Raw genomic sequence first — 19,773 nt, 5'->3', positions numbered from 1 at the left:
ACTGTGTGTTCACATGGTTTCGATAATTCTTTGTTTTGTGTTGTTTCACAACCAGGTTACGTTTGTAGGAGATGTTTTTTGTACAAGTTGCCATGCGTTCAATAAAAACACCACTTGAGAATTTGCGTTTGTGTTGTCCATGCCTTCCCTTCTCATCCGTGTGTTTATTGCACAACCCACAGTATGCCTCAGGTAGAACTTATTGTCATCCTCGGTTGGGGATGGGGCATACTCCTCAGTAAGGCAGCTTGGAGACAGTTAAGTTAATGCTGCAACTTTAGAGAAAAGGCTTGGCAAAAAGATGAAGGTAGTCCCAACAAGTTCACTGCCATTGCAGCTACCATGGTAAAACTGTGCTCTGGCTAGCATAATTAATTGGAACGTGGCTAAGGTATGCAATGCTATGATCACGTAAAAATATTGGTGCAGCTTGGCAGGAGAACCAGGACACTGAGCTAATATAAATAACTGTTGATGATAATCAGTGCTGGAAAAAATGCACACATAGAAAGGGGAAAAAATGATTTGGTTTGCCAGCTATGCAAAACCAACTAGCACAACAGTTTGTCCTCCTTAGTTCACATGTTTTGAAATGTCAAGTAGCACTACTGCGCAGGACATATCATAGCAAGGGTGAACAAGGTTCTGCCTGTATTCACTGGCACAGTGCCTCTATTGCCTTGTTCATTTCACTCGGCATGCATTGTCTAATAGCGCTTATTGGCTTTGCATTAGCATGCCTGCGGCCACTTGAGTGCAGTGCATCAATCTGCAGTGCAAAATTTTTTGGAGCATGCATGAGAGTTGTAGAAAAGCCGTGTTTGCCCTCAAATAATTGTGAAATGCCAGGGAGGTCGGTGATTGCAATGAGGCATTCTACGCATTTGATCAGTTGCAGGGAGGCAGCGCTTGGGAAGCACTGGCCTAGGATGTCCAATATGCAGGCGAATTGGTGGCACAAAAAATGCATTTCCATTCAGTATCTTTTACTTAACCGCCTGCCCAAAAGCCTTTGTATGCTACATTACCTCGTGTCAAAGCCAGCATAACTATTACAGCAATTTCATGTAATGGACGTGCCATTACATATGTAGCAGCAGGCATCAGCAGAGCTCAAATGGCTAGTTCATGCAGACAGGCCGGTGTACTTGAGATTCACCTAACTGTTATCCCAGAGATATAGATGCACCTCAATTTTTATTACGCAAGCGTAAACTTCAACTCTGCAGGAAATGTGTGGATGATTAATTTTGCATTCATTAAAAATAGCTTTATTGCAACATCATACAAGGTTTAAATCGCCTGTGACAAAAAAATGACAGTTATACATGTAAGGACATCCTTTGATTAGAGCTGAGCACTTCCTTTAAAGTGGAAGTTCATCACAGCTACATCGAAAGGCTCAATACAGACACAACTGCAATGAAAATAGGCTCTTAAATGGGTGCCCTCCTCACCTTTCCTCATGGCTGCTCCCTGATGAAGCAGCACTGTCCCTGTCAGGAGAAGAGCCAGCACTGCCCAGCGGTTCTTTCCTGCTGTCTTGAAACTGCAAACGCAAACATGCAAGACTTGTAAAACAGCAACCGTAACTGTTCATTTGATATTTAGGTAAAAAGCATCGACCTCTATCCTATAGTAGCATGAGCCCCTGGACATGTCAGAAAATGAACCAACAATAATAAATGAATGAACCTGAAAGGTTGTGACACCACTGCAGTAGCCTTGATAACACAGTAGACATGCACTAGCCAGTTACCAGATGCACCCGTGTAAGATACACCTTTGTATGAGGCCTATGTTGTTGAATTCACACTGTGCATTCTATGGCATACCTTGTAGAGCTGCCGGTCAGCTGCCTCTGCCCACCGAAGCATGTGGGGGTTATTGCCCAGCATGGATAGTCGTCCAGAGCCCCGCGAAATGCGCGACAGCATCCCTGCAGTAGACTTTTCTTCGCCGCCACTTCCCTCACCCCTCTCACCAGGTGGGGGAGGAGGCTGCTGCTCATTGTCTGAGAGGCTGCCATTCTATGGGGTTGCAGAGCAAAACAAGGGACACATGTAATGTCAATGCAGTATGTACGCAGCATGATGGTGTGCTATATATATAGAACAGGGATTACAGTTAATGGCAACAAAGTACACATGAAAAAAATCTTGTTTAAAACCTGCAATGACATTCTGACTTACTGTCCATCACTGAGACATTACCCATGTCCACTCCCCCTGGTTCTTCCTTTCCTTTTTTTGCCAAAATGTCAGATTTATAAGATGATCGTGGGGTTTGACATACCCCACCCCACCCCCCACACATACACATGGAAAACAAAAGAAAACCCTCACCTCCTTTACTCCTCGGGTAAGTGAGAGGTCATCCACAACTACAGCAGCTGACCACCTCTTGCTGGGATCAAGTTCACATGAAACTGGTGAAAGACGATTTAGCGTCGGCTCACTGCCCCTTCGTACCTGAAGGGGAGCGACACCTGGAAGGATAACAGAAAGGTTGTAAAGTTTGAGTTTTCTGCACACAAACAGGGCTTTGTATAGACTTCATTATTACGCTGTGCGTTTCATTGGCAACTGTCTCCAATTATCAATGATGTCTGCTTCATAACACAAAATGTTTTCCTAGTAAATATTCACAGGAATGAAAGACAAAAATACTTTAGGGACTCCTTACAACCTAAATAATTAAAGCCCACTACATAATATTTCAATGAGAGTCACCAATGGCAACCAGAAGTTTGTATCTAATGGTAAGTTTATATATAAACTTCTAAAATAAATAAAACATCCTTATTTTATACAATTGAAAAAAGACTGGTACGAAAATTTTCGCCTTCTTGCACACAAACTAGAACCAAGTGCAGCAGGAAGTGTACATAACCATTCCCCTAGAATAACCATTTATACTGCAAATCTAAGGCAAAGCAAATGTTGCTAGTCTCTGGCAAGACAATATTGGTCTAACACAAAATTACAACCAATACACTCAGTGATCAATTTCTGAAAGTAGTCCAACTGAAGCTTGGCTTCAAGCTTGCTCGCTACCTGGCACAAAAAGAAAGTTCACCCCAATATCACCAGCAGATATCACAATTATTTATAGCAATAATAGTCTGTCGCTGTTTGTAATAATAGCCAGACTACTTATCATGAGGCCAACAAACAATATTGGCACTTGTCATGGCATGTATTAAAGGCTACTGCGTACACAATACAGTACACTTATATGTTGCTGCTTTTTATTCTAATTCTTTGTGTACAAACTGATTGTATTGAATAATAAATCTGCATTATTGGTCAATGTCATATTCTCATTTGCCTGTGGTCCTGGACAGTCATCAAGAAAAAGCGCACATAACTTTCATTGTTGTTTCCTTTATTTATCCTGACGGCCCACAATTGGGCATTACATAGAGAGGGGGGGAGGGGAGGAATGCTATTTCAACATTTCTTTTTATCTGATCAATGCAATCAAGATGCAGCTAGGATTGGAACAGATTAGGGGTCATGCTCTTGTGAACACGAGAAAAAGGTTATGCTCTGTGTGATCATGCATAAAAACGGCATGTTTTATGCAAAGGTGTGCACGTGTATGTGCATATAAACTCATGTTCAATATGAGCTGTAATACGGCGGCATCAACATATAAAAACTTGGTTTAATAAACACCAACAATAAGAATAGTGTTTAGCTCTCCCAATTTTTCATGTGTGGGCGCTGCCGTGCAGTCTTGGAGCCCTTTAGACCCTGGACACAGTGCTGCACCTCATACTGAATGTGACATGTGTGGAGCTCACATATCTGTTCACAGCTCTGCTTTTGCATGGCAGTGCTGCTTTCTTGCCTTAGTGACACCTCGTATTGCTGCCATCGACAATGGCTGGAAGAGCAAAATGTTCTGTAAAAAAGCAATGTGACCTTTGCCAACACTCAACTCACCCACTGGAAGCTTGTCAGCAGTGATTTCTTCCACGTCCACATAGCTGGAACCGCCCTTGACGCCACCATTGTGGTTCAACTCATTGCAGTGGAAGATGTCGGGGCTCTCAGTGCCCACAGAACTAGCACTGGTCCCATCTCCAGCATTGTGGGTTGGGCAAGGAGATGAATGCTCCTCAAACACGGCTATGATCTGCACAACAGGAAGTGGACATTCTCTCTTACTACTGAAGAACAAAAGCAGCAGTCAATCAAGCAGAGTTAATAAAAGGGACACAACTCTCTTGGCTGATTGCAAAAGAGTCACTAGCTTAATTTAGGGCTTATCTGGATAGATAATGCATTTCTAGGACATTCAGAAGCAGTTCACAAATCATCTATATAGACCTTACCAGACAACAATGGACAATTTATCCATTTCTTGTGATAGTACTGTATGGCCAATGTTGGAAGATAACAGGCTCACTAGTACTTTTTCTCATAGCTCATGATTGAGGTATTTCATGTTCCCAACTAATATGAGTAAGTAAACAATCAAGGATAATAGGCACCTAATTTAACCAAAGAAAGATCAGCACGAATTGTGCCCAACTCCTACTGAAATGGTACAAACGGCAAGGAACCATGAGCAAAAGCTAAATTTACACACAAAAGTTGTATGAGCATTATAAAACAAAAGTGCCCAAACAAGTGCGATGAAAAAGAGGTTAGTGATTCAGGAGTGGACAAGAATGAGCACGACTCACTTGTTCTCTGTCATCAACGACATCATTGAGGTGGTCATCAAGGTCCAGGATTCCCCCATCATTACAGCTTTTAACATTATGTACAGTAACCCAGGTGTCTTGAGGCTGCAATGAAAAAAAAAAAATGCATCCAGATGTTCAGAACATTTAGAATGATCCATCTCTTTCAACAGTGCACAAAAGCAGAAAGTTGTTTCATGCATGTAAAGCATCTGTGTTTTATTCACGCATGCCAATATAAACCAGTGCTCCCCTATCCCATTTATACAGAAGCTGCCGCTGTCAATCTGCACGTATATGTTCATTTATCGTAAGTGTTGACAATCCACTATTACCGCTGATGCAGATGCAAAATGTGTGATGGCACTGACTAGAGCTAGATTTCAACAACTTGACAACAGTCAACTGAAAAATGCAAACATGCATACGAACAAGAAATGAACCCGCAATGAACTTATTTACCCCATGTAATATTTCAGAGCTTTTGCACTGTTATACAGCAAAAATTCTGTAATAACTGCAAGAGAACCTATTCATACAAGTGTGTAGTTTTTCTTATTCATAAATGTGTGCAGTGCTACACTACTTCTGAGCTGTGTCAACCATAATTCTAGTTATCCATTGCTTTTATGGCCCTAAAACACTAAATACCATATCAATTATTGTTATTGGTAAAGACAAGAGCACTAAAGTATAAATTTTCATCGTTATGCTCTAACTTACTACTTGTCTTGTCTACAAGGGGAGAGGAAAATTGAAGCATCGGAAAGTATACTATTAAGAATTACACTGTGGGCATTGGCATTAATTGTCAAAAGGCTCAGAATACAATTGAAGGTAAGCAACCCATTCAAACTCCTGTGCTAGAGACAGATGTCAAGACAGCTGCTCAGGGAGCAGAGCTAAACAAAGCCTTCCCTAGTGTCTTGACGGCCCAGTTATTGCACTCAGAAACTATTTATAGCACGGCAGCAACTCTTGGAGCTATGGCCACATCAAAGAAAGAGACAATGTCCAGGAGGGTAACTGAACCCCACAAAAGACAGCTGGCTGTCCATTGTAGCTCAATGACAGGTAGTGTCAGGATGAGGTGTCAAGTCACTGAGCTCTTCAAATCCAGAGACCTTTCCTAAGGCTGCTGTACCGTTGACAATCGCTCTGATGCAATTATTAATGCGACAGCAGCTGAAGAAAACTCATTATTCCTGTTGCGACTATGACTATTACTATGATTAGTGGATATATGTGCACAAAAACTAATGAAAAAAGATGCAATGAAGTCGAACCAATAAGGCTGAATATCAATTGTCTACTAGTTCCTTTTGCAGCAGTAGCGATGCATTCAAATTTCACGGAAAGCTAATAGACACATCAAGGAAGGTAAAAAAATACATTAATTATAACAATATTTAATATTATTATTGTGCTATATATTAATAACGATAATGTCTAGTGCACTAAAATAACAGATGCACAATGGAAAGCTAACCAATTTAGTGTACAAGACAAGCTCATTGAATGAAGCACCAAACAATTTTTTAAGGCTTAAATAAGCATACAAAGCAAATATTCGATATCCAAGAACAAATATAATTAAAAGCATTTGAGAAAGAATCTCCTCTGCAGATAGCATCTCCCCTCAGAACATAAAAAAAGAAGAAAAAGAAAACTTGCCACGGCTGCATGTGTAGGAAATGACATTCACGGATGAATGTGCCATTGGGTAAGTGAGGAATTAGCGCATGCTACTTGATGCTCTAGTGTTACTAAAACACCCGCTAGAAAAGCAACTCCAAAAATTAAAAGTAATCTGGACCAAGAGGCGCACTCAAAGATACTCCCCCCTAAGCCGCCTGCAACAAGTGCACTGCAAACTGCAATCGTCTTACGTGACAAATGCACGCCGGTCTCGAATCTGCGCCGCCGCGGCTAGAGTGCGAAAATAGACCAGACACCAACGTGCCCATTCCGACTTGGTGGACGACGACCACGACTAACGTGGGAACTTCTACTCCTCAAGCGAGAGAGACGACAAAGAGATGCGACCTATGGCGGTGCCTTGGCCAGCAAATCCAGCACACGGTCCAATAAGCATGCATGCACGCGTCGCTGCTTCAACGACGGCCACCATCGCCGCGCAGACAAAACGAGGCTGCGCCGACGGTCACGGTTGGTGCACGCCACGGCTGATTCCAGGCGGTTCTTTTTTTTTTTTTTCTTTAGTCACAAACCCGGAGAGACCATTTGCCTCTTGTAGCCGAACGCCACGGGTTCGTCGATCTGCTGCTATCGCTGCCGTACTCACAGGCCATCGTCCCGTGGCCACTGCGCCGCTGCTTGGAAGCACCATGCCGAGTGCGGACGATTGTATCGCACAGTAAATAATTGCACGTTGAGGTACGCCGAGTGCAACGATCAAAACTTTGGGCCAGGTGATGAGGAGCTGAGATGGAGCACGTGGTGGCCGAGCAGCGCAGTCGCGGGCGGAGACTTTCAAAAGTGCCCGCTGCATGTGCGCTGGTCACGATGGCGCTTCGAAATCCGAGCAAGCTTAGTTTGTCACTTGTTTCGGCCGTAGTGGTATTCTGATTTAAAGGGGTGGAGACATCAAAATTTTCGTTCATGCGTTTGTTAATTCAAACGTCGCGTCATGCTTCAGGGAGCACGATACACACAGCGGGATTCATATATATCCGATAAATAATTTAATAATAGCATTATTATACCGAGCGATTTCGGTTTCGGTTTCTGGGCTCCGGGGGATGCTATGACGTCACAGAGGAGGAACCGCAACATGGCTTGGTCACGTGGGCCAAGCAATGCTGTCGGCAAAAGAGAGAAAGAGGAGCATGAAAATTATGCAGAAACCATCGACGACGATGCCTTTGACAGCCACTATTTGCAGCAGTGTTAGGTAGCGTTCGTTGTTTCGCGGTTGTTTCACTGTGTGATTCCGTGAGAACAGACTTGTGTGGTTCGAGTGTCCTTCTTTTCTGCCCTGAATTAAGGTGCGGTGCCCCTAATTCCCGGAAAAGAAATACTATCAAGCCTCACAGCGCCTCAAATAATTTAATAGCTTTTGTGAAGCCAGTTTCTGTGTCGTTTCTACTGTGCGGTGACGCCACTACGCAGTATGTGGCCGTCACGTGAGAACAGCATTGCGACATTTTTACATACCTGCGGACAAGCTGTTATATTACATTATTTACGACGCTCTGAGGTTTGCCACTGTTTCTTTTCTTATAGAATTTAGAGGTCTAAGGTCTTCATTTGATGGAAAAAAATGAGTAGTCGACCATGTAGTGTCAATACCCTTTACGGCGACGTTTTTCATCGAGCTACAGTGTACTAGACGGTAATCGAGAGGCCCTGGTAGTTCGGCTATGGTTCGGCGACGAACGCGCCCCGCCACTGAGACTGCACGCCATTTACATCGGCGCCTTTGTACCTGCGGTGAAAGTACAACCACGGATAAGGGCGGAGTGAGCGAGTAAAAACTTTACTGAAGATAAGTAAGGCACGACGGTTAGGGCCCCTATTCTAGGGCCCCACTGGCACGAGCGGCTCGCTGGGCTTGGTCCAGAAGTTCCTGACCCTCGTCCGCAAGCCATGCCTCCCACTGCATATTCCTCATTAGTGGATGTTGGTGTATTATAGGGCTGTCTATCTGCGGAGGCCTGTTGGGGCACTCCTATGTGATGTGTTTTAGTGTGGGTGTGTTTGTGCACCACGGGCACTCGTCACTGAACCTCGTCAGGAACCTCGACGGGCACTTGTCAGATGCTGCAGGTTGGGGTATGTATTCGTCCGAATACAACGCCAGTCCCTCTCCTGTTGGCTGTTTAAATTGGAGTGAGGATGTCCAAAACGTCTCCGCTCCTGCCTTTGCTGTAGGAGGATGTCACGAGAATTCGTTGGAAGGTGGTCGCTAGGCCATGCCATTGCTCGGACGTTTAATCCTCTAGCAATCTAGCAATACGGTCTGCACTCGCGTTTCCTGCCAGTCCTTCGTGTGCCGGACACAATATGATAATGTGGTGCCCTTCTAGTTGATTGCCTGAAATTTTGATTCTTGATTGGGAGTGCCGTTTCATTTAGAAAGAGGCGGCGAGCCACTTGCGAGTCGGGTAATATGACAGCTGAATTGGTTTGGCGCTCGGCGTCTTGAATGGCCAAGGCGATAGCTGCAGCCTCTGCCACGCATGCCGAGGTGGTTTTGAAGGATGCCGTTATGTTCTGACACGTAGAGACTATGGTGAAGGTGCCTGAGCTGGTTCGACTGGCATCCGTATAATACACTCCCAGTCCAATGCCAAAACATTTGTGAAGAGTCTTTACCCTTGCTCTGTGTCGTCCGGGATGGTACTTGGGGTGCATGTTTTTGGGAATTGGGGCCACCGCGATGTGCGATCGAAAGTTGCGGTCTATCTGTGCCGTTTCCTCCCCGCAATACTGGGGTTTCAGGGGAAAGAACCTAACCTCACCAATACTTTCCTGCCCTGAGTTGAAGAACAAAGTCGTTCTTTCTGAGCATATGACGTCGCGACTGCGTACTCTTCAAACGTATTGTGTAGACCCAGTCCCTCAAATCTCTGTGTGTTAGCGCATTCGGGAAGACCAAGGGCGGCTTTGAAGGCTTTTCTTATTATTGTGTTTGCCTGTGTGATCTCTTGGTTTGTCAAGGCCTGATACGGAAGGCCGCATGTGATGCGGATAATTACGAATGCGTAGACTAGGATGATGGTTTCTCCCTCAGTTAGGCCATCTCTGCTTCTTGCCACTCTCCGTATCATTATTGAAGAGCCAAAGAAAGCTATTCACTCAAAATAATATACGTCTCACGCAAGTCTGATAGATTGGTCTCATGATTTCAAGAGAAAAACAATTATGCATTCAATTTCCCTTCGACACCTAAACTCCGGCATCTATGGTACACTCGACGCGACAGGAGTTTACCATATCGGCTTGTCGAAACGCAACGGGCTCGTGGGAAATGCAGAACACACAGAGGCATACACAAAGAAAACACGAGGAGAGCTACGCAGGAAGCAGTCCCCGTCTCCCCCTGTACCAGAGGGCAAGTCGTGCACTTCCGATGGATCATCGCCCGAGTCACCTTTCATTACGACCCGATCACACCATCGCCAGACAATGGGCTCCGCATACCGGCATCAAACGTGACGGATAACGACCGCGGCGATCAAGGCTCGCTGCGGTGTGCTTGCAGCACAGCACTTCACCTACGGCCGACCCATGCGCAACCCTCGCAGCAGCGCAGCAGAAGAAAGGGACGCAGCAGCAATTACTTCTTGCGGGCACGAAACGAACATAAGACGGTCCCGTTGTCCGACGAGATGAAAGAAGACGAGCCACAGACAAGGAATGGAACCGGATGGAACGCAGCGAAGAAAGTACGCATGCAGTTTGAGATAAAAGATGGCGGTAGTGAAACGTACAGACTAGAGTTATGCTACCGAAGGTGCTTGGTAGCATATACGATAACTCTAGTACAGACCACGGTCCAGACTGCAATTGTTTCCTTCTTGCGTACTGCACGCACATACGCCGACGCGAACTCGGGAGACCTCGCCCTAACTTTGACAGCAACCGCGTCATCGCGACGCGTCCGACGTGGCTATAGTGAACTAGAATGTGAACTACAGTTGAAACTCGATGTAACGAAGTGATGACAAAGCTCGAATTATTTCGTTAAATTGGGAAGTTCCTAAAATCGAGAAAGGAATTTTTCGGTCCTTCGAAATCTAAAATTGTAACGCGGCGACACGAAAAAGCTACCGCGGCATTGTATTTGCCGCTAATCCAGCCGTATCTTGCATAAACCATGAAATAACGAAAGCAACCACCGCCGCCCCTACCGAGGCGGTGTTGAGTCGGCTGTTCCGTTCATGGGCGTGGCGTGCAGCCTCGTCAAAATAAAGCTAGGGATGTGACCATGGCGCCTAGATGTTCTAACGCGATATCTTTAGAGCGCACGCTCGAAGAAAAACCCGTCTGCTCCGATATTTGAAAGAAATCGCCGCTTTTTAAACTCATTTATTTCAGGAAAAACTTCGTTAAATCGAGTTCGGCCAAGCTTGTTTCGTTAATTCGGGTTGACGACAACACTGGACCCTCTGGGTACCTGCTGGGGAATGGAAATTTATTCTTGAGATGGGCATTTCGACAAATCAGGTTTCGTTAGATCGAGTTTTAACTGCAGCATTCTAGTTCACTGCCGACGTGGCATAGGCGTCCTTTCACGTGCGCCTCGCTAGACAATGCGAGAGGGCACTTTCTATTATTGGCATCGTCAGGTAATGGCCGTGCCCGATCGACGTCGGTGTATGCGGATGACTGCAGCCATGCAGACGACCGCCGCGCTCGCCGTCTCTGTCGCCGGGCTCTCGTCTCGTTTCCGCTGTGCCCGACGCCTATTGTGTGAGACCGGCTCGCGAATGGAAGAAGAGACCAGAAATAAACTAAAAAAAAAAAAATGCGGTCGTCGTGCGCACGCGTGCATCCCGTGCGGCATGACCTTCTCTGACAAGGTCTCTCTCGGTCCCGGGCGCCTTGGCATGCACGTCTCTTTCAGAACGCGTTAAGGACGCGGCGCAGCAAATAGGCTCCACAGGAGCTACATCTCTAGTCAAGATTGACGCCAAATGCAAAACGACGACTTAACCCCCCAAGAACGTTACTTAAGTATAGAGCTCACTTTTAAGTGACTAGAAATAGTTTCGGAGACCTTTGTGAGCACCATGGTGGTGCTAGCACGTTCGCCGGCGTGTGTGAAAGGGGCTCTAATCTAATCTGTGACCAAGGGCTGAGAAGATGTAAGAGCTGGACATGGCGCTGGAATGCGCCGTTGCTGCGTTGACACTTTGACGGCATTTCAAGACAGGGCGAAAGCTGGGTCGTCGTTATATGCCCACAATAGATAGCTCCGCCATTGGTTGTCGGCCCGTAAGCAGCATTGTATATGCTTTGCGGACGTACTGGCGCAGTGTGCGTTGAGACCGCGTGTGAATGCCTCTGTTGTGACCCATATGTGAACGCGGCGACAGCAATAAGCTTCGGGTAGTTCACTAGTGCAGCTCATAGGCGTGCGCGCAGGGGGCAGGGTCCGGGAGGGGCATTTTCTTGAACAGAAAGAGAAAGCCGTTACTGTCCTTTCTTTTTCACTACAGTTTGTAGTATAATGACTGGTGCATGGTATTATGCACCATGTCTGTGGATGAAAGCTGTGAATGAAATACACATTGCAAACCAGCCGAGGGCACTACGATGTAGAAGTGTGACAAGCGATAATTGAATGAATATTATAATATATGATTGCTTTTCGTTTTTTCCCTCTATTTTCCAGGAAGCTTCCCAGCGTAGATAGAACGCGAAAAAGAAAGTAGACTGGAGCTCAGCAAGATAGCTTGAGCTCGTCGATTATGCATGTCCGTCGCACCACATATAGGCCTCATCAGCGGAAAAGACGAAGTGAAACACAGCTCGCAATAAAAAGAAGACACGCACCTCAAAATCCAATTCTAAAAAGATTGCCGCACGCAACTATATACAGAGAGGACCATCCGTGGCCCGCATATGTCACAACAGGGCATGTACAGGTGTACGTGTTGCAAGAGGGCACTTTGAGTTCGGCAGAGAGAGAGAGAGAGAGAGAGAGAGAGAGAGAGAGAGAGAGAGAGAGAGTAGAACTTTAGAAACGTCAGGAACGCCCGCTCGCTGTCGTGTACGCGTGCGCACGCGAGTGCTGCGGCTGCGCCAGGAATCCGAATACGCTGTCCGACGGTTCTCCAGTTCCACAGACGCGGCTGTTTCAGCCGAAGTTCCCGCACAGCGACCACAAGCATGCAGTGCACGCGTAACAAAACGAGCAACGCACAGCTGCACTGCACGCTTGTTGCGGCATACAACTGCCGACCTCAACTTATAGACGCCGCCGCTATGCACGGTCGATGCATGCAAGCGCGTAATATACGTGGACGCTATATGGCACAGGCAACTGGACGCAACTCGAGGTATAGCACCACGCAGTGGTATACACGCGTCGAAGCACTGCCGCCTCAACCGCAGTGCGGGCTTGCCATACAAGACGGACGTCGGTAGAGCTTGCAGATGCCGGATGGATCCTATCGCAACGGTGTTTCGAAGCACACGAGGAGGCCGCCGCACCCCCGTGCATACAATGAGAGGTTGCCACACGCACGCAGTCCAGGCGCGTGCACGGTGCTACTAAACGCCGCATCGCCCACGCAACAATTACGCGCGGCAGAAAAGAAAGAAGCCGGACGGCGACTGCTGCCGGCAGAAGCGAAGAACGGAGGCGGCTCATGGACGCCCTCGGAGTGGTTCGCACGCACGTGTACGCAGGCACGCACGAATCGTTCCCCAAGGACCGCGAGGAAAAGGTGAACGTTCGCAGGCGAGGAACGCGGGAAACATCGTATTGCATACCGCGTGCTCGGGAGTTCTAAAAAAAAAAATGCCGCGTCGAGATGAGCTGAAAAGAACAAGAGCAAGAAGGACGGCCGAGAGTTGAGCGCGGAACAAAATACGAAAGAAAAAGAAACAAGCAAAATAACAAAATAGACGACGCTAATCGCGGCGCGGAAGCGAGCTTCATGCGTGCTGCTGCCGCTCAATTGCCTCGCGCGCATGCATGCGGGATGAACGCGGGCATCGAGAAGAAGAAACGCCTCCAGGCGCCACTTCCTCCTGCGCGAGGAATGCCGACCGGCGCTCATTAGACGCGCGTACGTGCTCGAAATCTCCACGTCCCTCCGACGCCGCCGGGCCTCAAGTGCCTCGCTGGCGCTTTGGCAGAGCAGTCAATGATGTGCAATCAATCGACTCACATGGTCCCGGCGAGACGACTTCGGATAACGCTTGCTGACAGTGGGCGCCATGCTTCGATCGCCCGCACTCCGGAGATCCTATACTTTGCGACGTAATCTTGATCCACGAAAAATATAATGGTTCGACCTCGTTTTTTCTTTGGTAGTAGCTGCATGCGCGCGTCCTTTGTATAGTATGCAGGTAACCACAACACGCAAGCTGAAGCACGGCTGCAGCTCTTCTAGCTTTTCTGAACGCGTACAAAGTTTGCCTCCTCTGCATGCTTGCAGAGGAGGCAAACAGGGGTCCCCAGTTCGAAGCGAACATGAACGCCATGACTTCCGTGAATAGGAGAACACTTCTTGAGCTGCTAAGCCCGAGGGTGCGCGGGATCGAAACACGGATGCGGCGGAGGCATATTCTGGCTTTGGCACGTGAAACACCAGAACTTAATTTGAATCCCGGTCGCGGCGGCTGCGTTTGAATGGGGGCGAAATGCAATAACGTGCGTGTACCGTACATTGGGTGCACGTTAGAGAACCCCTGGTGATCAAAATTAAAACCATATCGTGGTTTTAACACGTAAAACCACGGCTCTTTTTAAATACTGCTTCCACTACGGTTGCCCGTGCTACTGCGCGCAACCTGTATACCCTGACACAATTGGAATTAGCGATGCATTCCGCGCAGCTCGATTGGTAAGAGAGAGAGAGAGAGAGAGAGAGAGAGAGAGAGAGAGAGAGAGAGAGAGAGAGAGAAATAGATAGATAGATAGATAGATAGATAGATAGATAGATAGATAGATAGATAGATAGATAGAGAGAGAGAGAGAGAGAGAGAGAGAGAGAGAGAGAGAGAGAGAGGGAGGGAGGGAGGGAGGGAGGGAGACGGGACAGATTGCACAGCTCTTGAACAGCAGTGGTCGTGTGCAGATTGCCCTAAAACGTTCTTTTTTTTTTTCCTTCGGGAGATCGAGTGCGCAGCTTACCGAAACGATGACGTGATGAAAGAATCTATATCTTTGCACCATACGCAGCTAAATTCTGAGTGCTACAAGGAGGTTGTGCTTCAGGCAATCTGACGATTTACAAGTAAATCTGAGCATTTCTCGCCTCAAGCAGAAAAACGGCGCCCGTGTATATATACGACCTCTGTTTATACTGCGGACGCGAAAACGTTGACATCGAGCGATCTCTGTATTACGCCACGATTGGAGCTTTGTCTCGGACGCAACTCACCGAGCCGTGCAATAAGCCAGTGTACTGGCTTGTGTAATATGCTTATATCTCCCGACAGCTTATATACTGTCTCTGCCTATACAGCGGTTGGCGCGCGCCGCACCGGAAAGCCGTCGGATGTTGCGGCGCCAACCGCCGGCAGCGGCCGAGCGAATCGCGGGCCCACTTCCACATCCAGCCGAGAACCCTGCAGGCGCGTGTATAACTTCCACCGGTGGGCGCGGTGAATCACGTTGCATCCATGCACGGGTGCGCAGCAGCACGCGCCGTTCGATAATTAATGCACGCGCACCGTGCCAAACAACGTGCTATATAGTTATTTATACGCTGCGCCATTGTTGGGCTAACGTTTTAGAGCGCAGCTCTTTAGCGGTAAGCGCCGGCGTAACCAAGCGAACGAGCACAGCGAAAGATGAAAGAGCCAACGCGGAACGCAGCGGGGGAGGCGAGACGCGATGGAACAAAGCGGAGGAGGAGGGTATGGCGAAAGCGCGAGAAGAAAAGCGTAGTGCGGTGACGATGACTACGAGATGGCGCCAGAGTAGCGCGTCATTCGGAAGGTCTGTCTGCCGCTGCTGCTGTGAAACGCGCCCATGCGTCACCAACACGCTGCATCACGCGGTCTCCAGATTATATCACGAGGCAGTCGCGCCACACTTCGGTCCTCTTGCAACGTGCCGCACGAGACAGACTGCCCGCGCCAGCCAATACATCGCGAAATAAAAGAGCACATAGAGCTGCGCTCGAATTCCGCATTAGGCAGTATCGTAATCGTCGGTGATTTTATTTCTCACAGCCTTCCAACAGATATTCCCTTGACTTCTTGCGTCGCACTAAGACCGGTACAGGAAAACATGGCGCAAGTGCAGGAAAACATGGCGCAAGTGCTTGCATAACCCGCTGTGGATCGGCTGCGGCTATAGGACGCTCCGTTCACTGTAGTGAGCATAAGGCTGCGGGTTCGAATTTTGGCAGCACTCTGGTGGGGTCGGTATTCGAAAAGACAAGAAACAAGAAACAACCGAGCAACAAATAGATAAATAAAAGGAGTGCAGTTGTAATCGCAAAATAAAGTGGAGCGCGAGGTAGGCGCGGACGAAGCAGTGAAGGATGGACGGTAGGGCCGAATGTCCTACTTATCCCAACTTGCTGAACAACGTGCTAATGCGTACAACATTATGTATACGCTAACCACTCGGGGCCCGGGCGCAGCCTTGAGACGTTATAGACGCCGTCACTCTATCAACGAGGCACTTAATGCGAAACCACGAGAAAGCCGAGACAGAGAAAAATATAAGAAAAGCTGCAAGAAAGTTCGCAGCAAAACCAATTAAGGTTAGCGTACTTTCATCGCTCTTGCGTTGTTGGAACGGTTCCATCGCCACTGGCAACTTATGAGCCACGCCATGCACCATATACACGCCGAAATAACAAGGACAAGATATAGAGAAAAAAATTCGTACGAACATCGCGTATCTTCCATGCCCAAAGCGTAAAGCCTTGGATCTTCGCTTACAAAGAAAATTCGCCAGGGACACGCAGGCAGAACGCAACGCCGCGTGTCTCGTTCTCGGGGTCAGGAGTGCAACAGCAGCATGCAGCACCGAGGTCGGCGGCGCTCAAGTGTACGCACTCGGGCGCGCCTTCGTCAGAATGCGTGTCTGTATAGCATGACGGCGACTCGCCTCGTGGAACCCGTACATACAGAGGCTGCCACACGGCCTTCAAGAGTTGTATCTATACATATATGCTACGTGTGACCAGGGTATCGTACCGGAACTGAACCGAAAACCGAAAAAAAAAAAGGTTATTTTTGCTTGAACCGGAACTGAATCGGAACGTTCGACTTTTCTCACTCCGGAGCAAAACCGAAAGGAAAAAAAATAACGCTTTTCGATTCAGGCTGGCCAACTTTTCTGAAGCTTTTCATCCATGTACCTGCACTTGTGGCTCAATTATTCTATCTCATTTGTACATACACACCATCTTCCGTTGATTTTAAAAATAGCAGCACCGTTAGGATGGTTTTCAGCGTATTGTGTCAGGGGGCAGGCTATGTACAGTGCTGTGTTGACGCGACAATATTTACATCGCATCCGACGCACGGACTTGCCAGGCTGTGACGCGTGCAAAGAACCCGAGACAGTGGAGCAAATAGCCTGTCTCCATTATGACTGTGGACGGCAGGCGTTGATCTTTTCGTTAGCGCCAATTAACAATAGGCCGTTAAGCTAAAAGTGCTATTGGGACATTGACCAGACATGTCAATGAAACGAGTCATCAAGGCTCTCATGGAATATTTAGTTAACACAGGCCTACAGACTCCAGGCTGTAAACGGGCCCTTCAAACACGAAAGTGCATAATCGCGTCGTACTGTCTGTCCTTATCATTGCTCATCAGTCTCGGCCCTATGTTTCTCATCTTCCCTTTCCCCCTGATGCTGGATGAATATCCGCTTTTTCTCAATATATTATGTCTATTCTCTCTCTCATTTCCTCAATAAAGCTTCGCTTTACATAGGTTCCAGCATTGGTATTGGATCCGCATAATTCTTTTGTAACTACGTGTGACCGGAAGAACAAACAGGCGTAATATTTTAGTGCAGCTTAGCAGCAGCGTCGAATTGTTGTACAATATAAAATGTTGCCGTCTTCCTGCAATTATTCTTCAGGTATGCAAATTAATTTGAATCCGTCCGAACCGTTACTTTTTTCACTCCGGAGTTTAACCGGAACTTAACCGTTTTCGGTGAACCGAAACGAAAAGCGGAACGAAAGAAGTTTCGGCTCGACACTCTGCGTGTAAAAAGCTCATCCCATATACGACGGTATTGCTATACACGCTGGGGCTTACTGGGCCAGCAAGGACTTCGTCTGAGCGTATCGTTTAGTGTAATGAACAGGAAGGCATGTGTCACCATATATGTATGAGTTCATTTCATGCGCTGCAGAAACGCAAGCAGAATGGCGCGACACCTCATTCACCTCAAGCAGAAAAAAACTATCCAACATATCGCGCGAGAGAACCTCGTTCTCCTGCTGTCTAGGAGCCCCTTTCTTTCGACAGTGAAGCGCATGGCAGGGCCAGACGTTGCGTTCAGGAGCAGCAGAGCACGATCGACATTAAAGGCACGGCCCTCCAGTTTCATTGACGGCATGTGGTTATAGGCTCTTGCGAAAAGAACCCAAGTGAGAAGCTAAACTAAGAGAAAGCGCGCACACAGTGTCTTAGAATGCAGCGTCGGCACGCAGTCTGTCATAGGAGTATTTCTCGTTGGACTATAGCTGGTGAAACCTATACAGCTTTTAGAATCATGGACAATTTGACACGCATGCACAGACACTGTCTGTCCTCCTCTGTGTATGTGCTCTGAATTGCGCCTCTCTTCTAACAACAGTCTATTATGCATGTCCGTATAGAGCTCGGAACCCGAAGAAGAAGCCGGAGCCTCCAGAGCGAGCGTTCTTTTGGAACACTCACCCAGGACATTCTGTACTGACAGTGAAGCGGTACACTGGTGACGAAAGAAAGAACACATATACAGTCGAACCTCGTTATATCAAAACGGAATATAACGAAATAATGGATATAACGAATTAAGTAAAGCTCCCCTTGAAATATACATTTTGCTTACTACTATAGCCCACACTCGCCCAGGTAGCTTTTAAACGTGGAACGCCCAGTCTCGCAGAAGACAGAACGATACACATGCCTGGCTCCTCTCGAACCAATTTCAGGCCCCTCGCTCTTTCACCACTTGTTTCAAACAAATTGCCAGTCATCCAGTACGAGACCACATATCTTCATTGTAAAAACTGAGGACGGTGCTCCGCAACACCGGTCGCTTGTATATGCTGTAATATTGCTCATTATTCGCAGCCTCCACACATAGTGAAACCGTAGGGCTGGACGGAATTATTGGAAAACCTGTCTGTATTTATCACACCTATAAGCTTACCGGAGCACTAGGACATGCTAACAGGAAGTTATATGACAGTTCCGAGCCAGCAGATGGCGGCTGTTACCGCGAATTAGAGTACAGTTAAGACCACATCAATGAACCGAAATACAACGGACGAAAGGAATCCGCGACTATACTTACAGGGACGAAAACGGAAGCAACCGGAGGGTATCCGCAATTCGTGGCGCCGGAAGTACGGAACATGGTTTCTCGTCCAGCGAGTGCGAAGACTCGCAATGGTCGCGAACACGAAAAACAAATCACGCACCTCTGGTACCCCGCTCGGCCTAAGGAACTGCCAGGAACCGCAATACTGAACACGGGCACATGAACGCACACACAAACGCGCCGGAGCGAGTGCGCTGGAGGCAACGGGATCAATGCGTAGCGGTTATTTGTACGGCGACGGTGCTGGTTCCTGTTGCCGCTCGCCGCCGAAAACCAGACGGGAAATCCGCAAGACCGACGCTTGTAACGCACGTTCGACCACTGTCCCGCTCTCGAAAATTTCCTAAGAGCGGTCGGTCAACAGCCCCGTCGATGAGGTCATCGTCACAGGTGAAGTTCCGTCACCGGAGACCACGGCCGACCACGCAGTGCCGAACGATGCCGTCCACATCCGCGACAGGCTTCGCAAGTGTATGCGCAAAAACGCGCACGTCCCGAGCTGCCGGTTTCCCAACGGCGAGCAACGGTCTCTCCCTGGGCGCGCCGGCCTGGCCGGACAGGCCGCAACCGTGGCGAGGGACGACCCCGCGAGAGAATGCCGCGCGTCAACTAATCCCGCCGGCTCGCTCATGGCGAAGGAAGCCCGTGAGACGGGGGCCGCCAGTTCGGTCGGCCGGGAATCGCCGCAGCTGCTCGGCCCTGTTGCGCCGCGAGATCAGCCGAGCGCGTAATTCCCGTATACCCGCGCATCTCTCTCACTCGCTCATCCTCGGCCAACGAAGACAAGAGGGAGGAGGAAGTTTGAGAGGGCGGCGGAATCACGCAACCCCGGTGAGGCCGTGGTCAGAGCGGGCAAGTTCGC

At 48.0% G+C, this 19,773-nt stretch overlaps 1 protein-coding gene across 7 annotated transcripts in view; it reads right to left on the bottom strand.

Moving 5' to 3' along the window:
* Positions 1 to 19,773, bottom strand: part of baz (par-3 family cell polarity regulator) — a 227,988-nt gene that overhangs the window by 48,842 nt on the left and 159,373 nt on the right. For 3 of the 7 annotated variants that reach the window (XM_075681153.1, XM_075681157.1, XM_075681152.1), the window contains exons 2-6: positions 4,697 to 4,801; positions 3,951 to 4,143; positions 2,346 to 2,488; positions 1,836 to 2,030; positions 1,458 to 1,549 (exon numbers count right to left, since the gene is read on the bottom strand). In XM_075681153.1, the coding sequence (XP_075537268.1) occupies positions 1,458 to 1,549; positions 1,836 to 2,030; positions 2,346 to 2,488; positions 3,951 to 4,143; positions 4,697 to 4,801 (728 nt within the window). Of the gene's footprint in view, positions 1 to 1,457; positions 1,550 to 1,835; positions 2,031 to 2,345; positions 2,489 to 3,950; positions 4,144 to 4,696; positions 4,802 to 7,001; positions 7,129 to 19,773 lie in introns of those variants that run through there. The other 4 variants (XM_075681151.1, XM_075681155.1, XM_075681154.1 and 1 more) reach the window with 4 other exon arrangements.

This window comes from Dermacentor variabilis, chromosome 2, assembly GCF_050947875.1.
Source record: "Dermacentor variabilis isolate Ectoservices chromosome 2, ASM5094787v1, whole genome shotgun sequence".
In the NCBI taxonomy this organism is placed as follows: Eukaryota; Metazoa; Arthropoda; class Arachnida; order Ixodida; family Ixodidae; genus Dermacentor; species Dermacentor variabilis.
Note: the sequence above shows the minus strand (reverse complement) of the source record. Positions and strands in the feature narration are given on the sequence as shown.